Source organism: Hyposmocoma kahamanoa, unplaced genomic scaffold (assembly GCF_003589595.1).
Source record: "Hyposmocoma kahamanoa isolate Upper Pololo Valley unplaced genomic scaffold, ASM358959v1 192, whole genome shotgun sequence".
Taxonomy (NCBI): Eukaryota; Metazoa; Arthropoda; class Insecta; order Lepidoptera; family Cosmopterigidae; genus Hyposmocoma; species Hyposmocoma kahamanoa.
Window position 1 is genome coordinate 9695100 of NW_020653719.1, and position 12722 is coordinate 9707821.

The 12722-nt window shown below is 36.0% G+C and overlaps 1 protein-coding gene across 12 annotated transcripts in view; it reads left to right on the forward strand.

Moving 5' to 3' along the window:
- LOC113226569 (papilin) overlaps nt 1–12477 on the forward strand; it is a 200847-nt gene extending 188370 nt beyond the window's left edge. For 10 of the 12 annotated variants that reach the window (XM_026459242.1, XM_026459250.1, XM_026459248.1 and 7 more), the window contains 5 exons: nt 3334–3729; nt 7664–7819; nt 9284–9394; nt 9754–9850; nt 11765–12477. In XM_026459242.1, coding sequence (XP_026315027.1) covers nt 3334–3729; nt 7664–7819; nt 9284–9394; nt 9754–9850; nt 11765–11852 — 848 coding nt within the window. In that variant the 3' untranslated portion in view covers nt 11853–12477. The remainder of the gene's footprint in view (nt 1–3333; nt 3730–7663; nt 7820–9283; nt 9395–9753; nt 9851–11764) is intronic. The other 2 variants (XM_026459251.1, XM_026459254.1) reach the window with 1 other exon arrangement.
- Nucleotides 12478–12722: the final 245 nt, after the last annotated feature.

The window sequence follows — 12722 nt, forward strand, 5'->3', positions numbered from 1 at the left end:
TAACTGCAGGACCTAAGTATCTCGTACCTTGAGGTATTGATTTTTAGATACCTGTACGAGTACGATACACTTTATTCGATACTACTCATGAGTAGAGTATCGATACTTTTGATTCGATAATGTGTCCCTAGGCGCAAGAGTTGTTGTTCCCGCCGCTTGAATCCCAAAAAAAATGAAATCAAAATACATTTACGCCATGTACATCTTTATTTCAAATACAAATACAAATACAAATACATCTTTATTTCGTTTAGGATTTTATAATTAAGTATAACTTTATCTAATGCCTCGAGGTCAGTAGATTTGTTAACAGAGTATAACGATTGTTATTGATTAGATCAAAGGGCAGAGATACACCGATAAATTTATTCATGACCCTATGCCACCCTTGCTGATACAATTAGGACTGTGTAAGGGCTATTATTTTGCAAACAGCCACTTGCATGGCATACTAAAAATAGTATACAAGGGTATTAGTAAATACTAACCACCTTGCAGGACTATATTACTATCATCATAAACATTAATTTTTGTTCCACGATTTTTTACAAAACGTATTATATTTACTAAAGTTTTGTTAACTATCTGAAGCTTTTTTGACCGGAGAGTGTTATCGCCGTTTAGAGAGATCAATTTAAACATTTTATTTTTGTTGGAAAGTAAAGTCCGGTGAATTAATAAAAGTCATGGAGGAAATGTTTTTGTTAATGATGTTAGTAATATGCGAGGTTGTTAATATTGTATAAATAACCCCGTATAAACTTGCTGTTACTAATTATTTATTACAATTAACTGAGAAATACCTATTTATGAATATGTAAAAGTAGCTACCGTAAAATTGAGAAAAGTTAGCAAAGGCTACATTATTCTTTTTAATTTTTTCCCCGGTTTTCGCCGCAATCTTTTTGCTGTCAGTACACTTTTATCTAAATATTTAAATGGGTAATTACGCTACGATAACATAGGTAAACAAGCCCATTGTACTATATCTCGTTATGGTTTTTAGATACAGGCTGTTTACTAAATAAGTATCAACCCACTAGGTGTTTAACGCGTGATTTCAAGTACAGATACCTGAGTTTTGAAACTCACTTTTGTTAAATGTACCTATTCTGCACAATATGTAACGAGTTTTTTTTTTATGATATCAAGTGCTGGGACGAACAAATCGTACACCTGGTGGTAAGCGACACTCCTATCCATGATTGTTGCAGTAACACTCAGTTTTAAATTGTAAAGATCTTAGGGGCACATCACTGCGCTTGTCACCTAAAGACAAGATAAGTTGACAGGACAAGCTCATTTACTTGTAATTTCACCAGCTCCCTTGCCCTTCAATTGGGATATTAAGTTACTACAAGGACCTAAATTTAAATCACAATTGACAAAATGGCTTTTGACACATTGCTTTTATAGTAATAAGCAATATTTAGATTGTGCTACAAGTAATGGTCATTAATATAAATTGACATATTTTTAATAAGTTTTTAAAGTATGTAGTAATAATAGAGACCTGTTTAAATTTTATAATATTTGCACACCTGCTTGCAGGTTGAGTACACTGTACCTATTCAAAATCAAGATCTGTAATATACTGTATTCTGGCAAATAAATATATTCTATTCTATTCTATTCTATTCTATTCAAAACCGAGACTCAGTAATGCTCAAATAGCTGCTTGGCGGTAGAAATAGGGGAAGTGACAGTACTTCACTTCTTACTTCTTATACATATAATAAGACAATAATAACGCACACGCTCAACATAGCTCCGCACTAGGGCAACCCTGAGTCGCGGGTGCCATAGACATACACATAGACAACCACAAATCACATCCAAACTCACGAAATAAATGTAGGCCATACAAATATTTCTCCCGACCCGGGAATCGAACCTGGGACCTCTGCGTGGCAGTCCGGCATGGTAACCGTTCGGCCACGGAGGCACTTAATTATATTAGATTAGATAAAAGATTACGGTTGATATTCAATATTTGCCGTTTACGAGATTTAAAATTAAAATAAAATTCTGCTTTCGAGGAAAATCCAAGGTAGTGACCTGTTTAGGTCTGTCAGGTTGTCGCTAGCTACGCCATTTGAAAGAAATATCGTATAAATGATAAATATGTACAAATATCTCTTTAGAAACAGTTGCCCCTGGAATTTCTTACTCATTCTTTTCAGGGGAATCTGCCTTGCTAATGAGTAGTAGAATTTAATCTATGTGACGATTTCAAGTGTTTTTTGCTATGAAATAAAAATACATCTGAATTTGAGATTTATACTCTTTGGTGTCGCTAATAACAGCTTATCAACGTCGTGAATATTTTTGTAAAAATTTTTAATTGAATAACGTATTTCAAAAGTTATCCTTATCAGTTAATATTTAAAAGCATCCTGTATGATAGGGCATTGCGGTTAGAGTCAGTCAATGTGTTCCCGCATCAGAGATTGAGGAACCATGGCCAAGCGCGGATGTGTGTCTGTGTTTTTATTGATCTTCATCAACGCAGTGGCAGCCCCAGAGCCACCAACAGCAGGTTGTTTAGCACTGTTATTAGTACATTTCTACTTTATATTAAGCTATTGTACTTTGTGTATTCCTGGTGACTACATTGTTCACGTCAGTTATACTTTGTACTAGTATTTTTATTTATCGAAGATATCGCGCATGACTACTGACATAGTATTGTCTCAAAATGGTTTTAATTTATATTAATATTACCTATTTAGTTTCAAAGCGACAGTACTGTCCTGTCACTATGAAATTAAATCGTATATGAATGACACATCAATATAGCGGTATTTTGGAGAAAAATTATTAATGTAACGCAATTTTGAGATATAACATGACGCCATTTTTGAGGTAATACTATGTTAATTGTCATGTGCGTATATCAGACAGATAACATCTATAATGAATCAGTGCCCTTACATTAATTGTGCTGTGTGCCATTAAACTGTGGGTAAAATATTATATATTTTTATTATAATATTTTACGTTTCGAGTACCTATCATAGTAACCGATATGTTATTGAACGATTTAATAATATCTGTTATAAACGAAATACCTGCAAACACATGAATACCAGGAACACTCAAAACAATATCAGGTACTTAATTAATACCATTTGTGTTTGTCTATCATTTTTCTTCCTTGTCCATAACCAAAATTTTCAATTGAGTCAGTGAATGCTTTTACTTCTGCGTAACTTACCTAAGTATCTTATAGCTAAGACTGCGGTCGGTGCATTTTATAAGTTTTTGTATTGCTACTGTTAAAAGCATTCACAGACGCAAAGTAATGTAGACACTAACAATCGGGAACGGTAGATCCTGTGAACGGTCCGGCTGGCATCTCCGGAGAAGCCGACAAGGTTGAAACTGGCGAGTTCGGACGAAGTCTCAACATCCGTTGCCTCGCATACGGAAACCCCACACCGACCGTATATTGGTACAGAGGACTAACCGGGCCCATGGTACCCTACAGCAGCCCGCTCTATGAAGCCAGAGATAACGTGTTACAAATTAAAGTGCTCAACTCTGAAACAATAGGGCAGTATACCTGCCAAGCCTACAACGGCATAGGACGGGCAGCTACATGGTCTTTGACTGTAGAAGCATACAACCCTTACCAAACGCCTGAAGTGGTGCCGATAACACCCAGAGCCCCGGAAACCGAGGCCACTACTCCCGCGTTGCCGGAGTTCGAAGAACCGGTCTATACTGGTAAGATTAGGCATTCTATACAACAATGTTATTAGCTTTTGCATGAATAAGGCCTGATTCATAGCATGACGGTTTTGATGCATGATGTGTGTTGGATTTTGAAACTTATTTATTTAAGTAGTCATAATTGTACCAACAGGTATGTACTAGGGCTTTCTTCCCGGGAAACTCGGTCTCGAAGATTTTCTGTTAGACTGATATTCGCAGTCTCGGGAATATCGAGACTTTTGAGACTTAAGTCACTTAATTGAGCAGCATTAAAAAAATCTTCTAAACCAGTAGTTATTTTTATTCTGGTTACGTGGACATGTCAACACTGTATAGTGGAGCTTAGTATGATATGTGGACATTGAAGAACGATTGTACTAAAATCAGGTCCCTGTATCTGAAACTACTCTGACTTTGTTTCTTACACGCCTAGTTTATACCATGTAAAAAATTAATAAATAGGCAGTTGGTAGTAAAAAAATATTTAGGATTTCTGTTTTATTTTATATAAAATGAAAAAATCATAAATCATTTTTTAATTTATACTTTTACTTAAATAAGTCGTTTAAAATATCATGTTTTGACCACCAAAATGCCTTATAGGTTTATAAGTATGGAAACTTATTTTTATAAAGTCTTGAAAGTCTCGTTTTCCCGTGTTTTTTTTTCAGACCGCACCGAGTCTTGATTTTTTTCCCGGGACGTTAAAACGCAGCTCAGCTGAAAGCCCTATTAAATGCAGCACCAAGCCGTATATAAAAGACTATCGGACCGATTTCGACTTTGTAGAGCGTCGTCTTCGTCACTCATACGTCAGTGACATTTTGTCGCTAATTTATTATTAGTCATGTGACAGAAACGGCACTGCACAAATTCAAAGTTGATCGACTATGGCTAATACTGAATTAATAAAGCTCGACGTGTTTATATTTACAGTCTGGTATTAGCGACTTTAGACAGACACTCTATCGCGCGTGACACAGCAATCGTGAGCGATTGAACGCGCGTGTAAAGACGTTGGAAGGGAAAGGGAAAGACCGCGCGATTGTGCACATCAGTCGCGCACTCTAAGATACGCCAGTTTCACGCGGTCTATCCTGTGCTATTAGCCTTTACACGGACGGACTTTCTTGCCGATGTAACAATCAGTACAGAGCACTAAATAAACCGACCTGAAAAGTTCGTGGAATCACATCTATTTGCCAAGTTTTATTCAAATCGGTTACCGAAAAGTGTGCGAACCCGATTCATCCTCTAGTTTGCCACGCTTAGATGTGGAATAATTTCTTCAAATGTAAATAGGATCACTACCGAAGTACTCTCTTTGCAACAAAATCAGTGCAGAGTACTAAAAAATCGACCACAAAAGTCATTCATCCCCTAGTTTGCTACCCTTAGAGGTGGAATATTTTCTTCAACTTTAAATGGGACTACATCTGTGGTACCCTCTTTCCAACAAAAAAGAATCATCAAAATCGGCTCAGAAATGCGGAGTTATCGAGTAACATACATACAAAAAAAGCCTACAGTCGAATTGAGAACCTCCTCCTTTATTTGAAGTGAGTTAAAAACGAACACGAGCAATCGCGTGCGAAAGAAAGCTTAAAAAAGTTCAAACAGGTAATCGAACACGATTGCGCGTACTGGATTTACCCCGCGCAGTCCTATACGCTCCTGATCACGAGTGATAGAGTGGCTGTGTAAAGGCTATATGTCTATTCGGAACTTAGTATACATGGTGTCACACGACTGTGGGACGCGGAGGCCAAGTAGTATTTTAAATATTGTAGATAAGATACTGTGCTTCATGGAGACAATATTTAATTTTCCAAAATTAGGTAATATTGCATTCAAAGACTTAAAAGTAGCTTGCACAACGCCTATATTTTTATGATGCCGATCGAAAGAGTAAATTATAAGGATTAATTCCTTATAAGTAACTTAATATCTTAATTTACAGGAACACGGTACAACTAATTTCAAAAGTTTCCCCCCCGTCTAGCTCACAGAGACAAATGCATTCAAAAACTAGTTTATAACCATTATTATCTTGCATTTTATAATAAATTATACAAGGAAGTAGTCGTTCTATAAGTGCTTCTATAAGTGGGTACTTATTAGTAAATAATCAAAGTTATCTATGAATATCGACAGTAAAACACATAATTCATTTTCCTAAACTTAAATGTAAAATTTCATGGTGTTTCTTTAATTTAGAATACTATATAAGTGTTGAATCAATCACTTTGTAAAAAATATATAGTACAATTGAGAATATACACTGAGTCTTAGAATAATAACGCATAGAATGATAGTTTCATATCAAACGAACTGTCACAAGTGAGGCAAAAATCCATTGACTTACAATTATATGGACGTCGGGTCCGCGCTAAAAAGTGTCCGCACTTGTAAGGCGCTAAAATCGTATACAGAGCGCGACACTCCGCTTTAGTCTTCATTTGTTCGACTGACAGCGCGATACTGCGATGACATTACAATTTAAATTTCGAATAGGTTGACTTGGGACATTTTTTTCGTGGTTTTTGTATTAGACCCGTCGTCCCATTTATTTGTAAGTCAATGCAAAAATCCAATTAATGTAGGCTAGTTTTAGTAGTAGGTCAATTTTCGGTTTTAGTGAATATTTATATAAAAATACAAGTTGAAACGCCGTTACTTCCTTGTGGAATGTGATGTTAGTATCTATTTTATGTTTGTCTAACGTATTTTTACACTCATTTACCACACATTTCGTCATTTTTAGCTAAAATTCTTGAGCTGCTCGCGGTGCAAGTTGACCTTGAGCACTGAAGGCCCGCCCGCTCGTGTAGGCCTTTTGGCGCGCTTCAATTTGCCTCACTTAGCGTGTGCGGACTAGGTTTCTATGCGTTATTATTCTAAGCACTGAGTAATATGTGGTGTAACACCGCTGTATTCAATAGGTGCTTTATGCATAATATACCAATGATTTATTAATATCAACAACTAAATAGAACACATTGACTCTATCGATCAACATCATAAAAATATAGGCTGTTTTTTTACACAATTGGTCGTTTTTACACAACGTTTTTCAATGCAAAGTCTTTGAATGCAGTATTATTTACATTAAAAAATAATGTCTCCATTTCCTACAATACATAAAGTGCGAGAGACGGCTGAAAAGTAATCTAAATAAGCTCGAAATAAAAGACGACCATGGATACTTTTATTTTCATATGAGATGTACATAGAAAATGCAATGATTTTATGTACTTACTAAAAGGTATAAATAGGAAATGCATTTTAATAAGTAATATATTTGCTAAAAAAAACTTATTGCTCATTTTTAAACATTGCACTTTTTTCGCCCGCCATTTTGTCTATGCAAAGCGAAACATAGTAAACAATACGTCACTAATTTTTAAAAAAGAATAAACAACGAATACGTCTCGATATTGGCCAGTACTCGTTTTGAATTATAAAATAGTCAAAAGAGATTACTTTTCACTAGCCCCTCGCTCTTTCCCCGCCATGTCCAATAACTTTAGGACGCCCTGTATATGAATTTAAGTGCTATTATACCCTTAGTACAAGTACAAAACGTATTTGTTTAATAAAGTTCATAGAAAATGTAAATTAGGTCCAATTCTTATCGTAAAATTATCTATTTCTCACGTGTTATCGGTCTTTATTTGACTTAGACTTTGCTTTTAATCTTAAATATGTATTATTATCATTTGTTCTAATTGCCTACATGTTTATTTGAAACAAGGTTATGGAAATAAAATTACAATGTTTATTTATTTTGTATAGTGCATGTACATATTTTAGTACCTAGTAATTATGATATGTAATTTACGTAAGCTTTTTTAAATTCTACACCGAATAATACACATACACACACACACACACATAATTTATAAAGTATATAAACAATAATAAACAATATTTTTTTCAAAAACAGTGCCGGTGAGAACGCGTCTACAATTAGACAGCCCGAACCTATCGGTAGGCTCTGAACTAAACCTGCCGTGTGACGTGGACGGTTATCCAGTGCCTGATGTCTACTGGACGAAAGACGGCGCCCGACTTGGTCCATCGGACAGAGTCAGGATCACTGGTAAGTCGAAACATGTGGTAGAGTTGCCAAGTTATAGAAATCAATGCTTGAAAACGAATTGCCTATACGACATATTTCTAATACAATAAAAATATTCTTTATTGCGTTCTTCACAGACAAATACATAATAATACAAAAAAGTAAAAATGACAGGTACAACAGGCGGCCTTATTGCTAAATAGCAATCTTTTCCAGATCACCTTTGGATTACAGGAAAAACTGTAGGATAAAATTATTTGAGTGCACATAGGATGCACATATTTCACAATATAGAAATGAATATAGAAAATAATAATAAAATACTATATTTATTAATAACTAAATAAAATAATAAAAAATAAATAAATATTAAGAAATCATAATAAAATATACATATAATTACATAAATTGAAATAAGATTATATAAAACACGGAAATAATAACAACACACAAATTTAAAACAGGTAAGAATATAAGAAAAGATAATTAGAATATTTATAACCAGCAAATTAGAAACCCCACGCATCCAGTGAAATTTGTCATATAATGTCGCACAGAGGTGTAACAATGCCACATCTGCAAATTATAACTTTCAAAAGAGATGTTTAAGAGTTGACACAACCTCAAATGGTTTTGGTTGACTCTGAATAACAGTGAAAGTGGCGTGTTGGGACGACCAGTGTTATTACCCTTAGATTTCAAGGGCCCTAAGTGTGGGCGTGGCCCCTAGATAACTAGGGGTCCTGCTCCTATTCACTTATATATAAGTCGCCGGAACCAGAGTCCCTAACTCCCAAACTCTTATGACACCTCCCTAATTTAATAAAAGGTTCAATTTATATTGCAGCAGAACGGAGTAGAAGCGAATTTTTGAAACTAGAAACGAGCCAAAATCTTTCGCGGAATGCGCGGGCGTGCGCGACAATTCCGCAGAATCTAGTTTGTACCTTACACAATTAACCATAAAGTTCATTATGCTATGTTATAACAATTCGTTTGCACTCCGTTCCGCCGCAATATAAATTGAGCCTTAGGGTCGGTTACCTATCAGTACTCCGAAATGACATTATGCAGAAATAACGTTTCCTCGAATTTTTATAACTTCGAAAGTAATTATTAGAGGAAAATGTTTTTTCTTTTAAACCTTACTTAACCTAACCTAACCGAACCTAATCGTGTCTGCGATAAACATCCAATATATCCTGAAAGAACAACGGTTTCGTTATAATTCAGTTTTCGGTGTAATGAAAATTCGAAGTAACGTTATTTCGGGAAAAAATTCGAGTTTGTGTTAGGTTACCTTAGGGTCCATTGAAATTGGGTAGTGTATAATACCGTCTACATAACGCTAGATTATGCAAATGTGTGCGTTCGTACACGTGTGACGTTTCTATGATGTTACTATAGTTGTTCTTATTCTACTATGCTTATATTCTGTCATATTTTTGTAAAAATTACTGAACTATAAAATTCGTATCGTTTCAGACTCGCGGCTGACGATATCTGGCGTGAGCGTGTACGACAGCGGTGTTTACGGCTGTCACGCCAGCAATTCCTTCAGCACTGATGCTGACACTGTGCAGATCACTGTACAAGGTAAGACCTCAAGAACTTGTTGTGGCACCAGGTACAAACATTCGATGAAGAGATGACGACTCGACTAAACTGACCCAATGCTGGTCAGGGGCTTCACATACTACTTGGAACACTAGAACTGTTTCCTACAAAGAGCTGGCAGACAATATGGATCTACTGCTATAATATTTTGTGCAAAAAATAAAAGACTCTCACACTCGTTTATTTGTTGACTAAGAGGATTTTGGAAATCTGTTCGGTAGATTTACCAATAACGAAAAATTATAAAAAAATTAAAGTATAGGAAATTATACTTCTCAATATGTGCATACTAAAACATAATTTATACCGATGGGATACAAATCATATTCCTTTTTCAGGTGCATATCTACCGCCAAAGTGCAACGACAACCCGCTGTTCGCAAACTGCAAACTGATTGTGAAGAGCAAGTTTTGTCATCACAAATATTACTCAACGTAAGTGCACCTTAAATAAAATTAACTTAACGGAAAAGTTAACACAAATCTCTGAATTGGCGGTCGATTCTCGAATATATGACAGAAAAATGTCACAGTAGAACATTGACTTACAAATAAATGGACGACGGGTCTAATACAAAAACCACGAAAAAAATGTCCCAAGTTAACCTATTCGAAATTTAAATTGTAATGTCATCGCAGTATCGCGCTGTCAGTCGAACAAATGAAGACTAAAGCGGAGTTTGGCGCTCTGTATACGATTTTAGCGCCTTACAAGTGCGGACACTTTTTAGCGCGGACCCGACGTCCATATAATTGTAAGTCAATGCAGTAGAAACAAATTTTTGACTACATACAATAGACAAACGCTTGACAAATGTCGAAGAAACACAACAGTTGTCGATCACAATTTTTGGCATTCTCAAAATCTCCGAGACTGACGTATGTCAACTCTCAGCGCTCGACATATATGTCGAACGCTTAGAGTATGGAAAAGTAAGTTATAATTTAGAGGATGGAAAACATATAACGAAAAAAAAAGCAGAAACCGGTATGTCGCACGCATCGAGTACATAAGCAAAAATAGAGACGATGTGTCTTATAATTTGTTTGAAAACTATTCTGCCATATCATTACTGTGACAACTGCGTTCCGATTGGCCAGCCCGAATTCGAAACAATTGACGGGTGTTGTCAATAGGTGTCGTCAATTGTTTCACTTCAAATCGACCAGTTAACTTGAGCTTTGCTATAATGGATGAAAATTGCAAAATTACATATTAATAATTATTAACACAAAGATCGAACACTCAGAAAAAAATCCTTCGATCCGGCTGGATTCGAACCGTCGTCTTCTAGCTTACTGTGCCAGACGCTATACCAACTAAGCCACGGAACGAACCAGCGGACCTCACGAATTTTTATAATAGCTGGGTGATAAATCTTTCATAGATTTCTTATAGACGGCGCTACGACTAAAAAGTCGTTGAAAAAGCAAATACAAAGACACGACGCAAGCACATAGAAAAATTCGTGAGGTCTGCTGGTTCATTCCGTGGCTTAGTTGGTATAGCATCTGGCACGGTAAGTCGGTTCGAATCTGGCCGGATCGAAGGAATTTTTTCTGAGTGTTCTATTTTTGTATAAATAATTATAACAAATTAGTGGAGTAATTTCACAAAAAAATAATTGAATATGAATTCAATAAAAATTTAAAATACATATTAATATTTAATAACCGATGAAATTTGATTCCGTTTATTTCGTAATTCGATGCAATGCAATTGCAAACGCGCGACTGCATCGATGCAATTGCATATAAATCCCTAGTGTAGCGATGCAATCGCGCGTTCATATCGATGCAGTCGAGCGCTTGCATCGCGTTTGCATCGCTGCTTAAAATCGTGCGCGTGTGTAAAGGTAGACGATTAACGACTGCATCGTGTTTGCATCGCTGCCAAAGATCACCATGTGTAATCGCTCTTAAAAGTGTCGGATTGTACAACAAAAGCTTAAAAGTTTGTTTTTGCTAAACTTATCATGTTTTGAAAAAAGTCATGGAACTAAACTTATTGTTTATGATATTAATAATATAGTCCTACGAGTTAGTATTTTACAAATTATCCTGTATACAAAAGGTAGAGTTTTTAAATACCCTGTAAAAGGGTATTTGAAAAACTTTTCTCCATTTACATAAAAAGTGAAGCTGGATATTTTTATTGTTGTTTAACATAGTGATGTATTTATTGCCATGATGTTCATCTATTTATTGTGTAGCCACTTTCAGGCGCTAGAAGCTGGTTCAAATCCCGTCGGGTAGAAGGAATTTTTCTTTGTGTTTGTTCGACCTTTGTATCAATAATAATAAGTAAATCTGGTTTGATCTATTTGATTAATATATTTGTTGCTCCAGGTTCTGCTGCAAGTCCTGTGTAGAGGCCGGCCAGCTGGATCCTACCGACATTAATATCCAAAATGACGGGCCTTGGCGCAAGAAGTAGTTACCGCACACATTAGGACCGAGGGATGTTTAAATTTTCACAAAATAGGTGTAGATACTTACTTGTTTTTTATTTCTTAGCTGTTATACGTTCGGATCGGCGTCGAATGAGACAAACAATTTTGACTATTGCCGTAACCGTGTAGTCTGAGTGTATCTCTCTGTTATTTTTTTGCTTACAGAAGCTTTAGGCTCAATTTATATTGACACGGAATAGAATGGCAACGAATTTTTGTAATTATAGCATCATCATCATCATTCACAGCCAGATTTCACCCACTGCTGGGTATAGGCCTCCCGAAGTTTATGGCATCCACTTGCAACTGGGCGCCCAGCATTTCTTTTGCCCATCACGGCCACCAATCAGTCGACGCCTTGCTCCACCTGTCATCACCTTGCTTTGCTATATGTCCCGACCAACCCCATTTGAGTTCCATGATCCGAGTTCCAGCAACCTGTACGAACCAAAATATCGGACGCTATAGGAGAATTGTCGTGAATTCTTGGGAATTCCCGTAGCTACCGTATCGTATCTACTTTGTTCGTTACACAATTGACATAATGTTCACTACGCTGTGTACAACTTCGATACAAAAATTCGCTGCCAACAACGACACTTAAACAACGTAAATTGAGCCACAGTTAAGTTTAAAATTATTATACATTCCCTCGGTAAAATTATCGCAATAGAGGTTTGAACAAAGTGCCATATTAAGCAGCATTTAAAATGTAAAACACAAATAGTGTTTTGGTAGTTCGATACGTCGTGTGTCTGTATTTTATACCAATAGATTTATTTTTATCGCACTTCGTTGTAGATAAATGTTGTTCAGGCATTGGTTAATGTAAATACAATTTTGAAATGTCACAA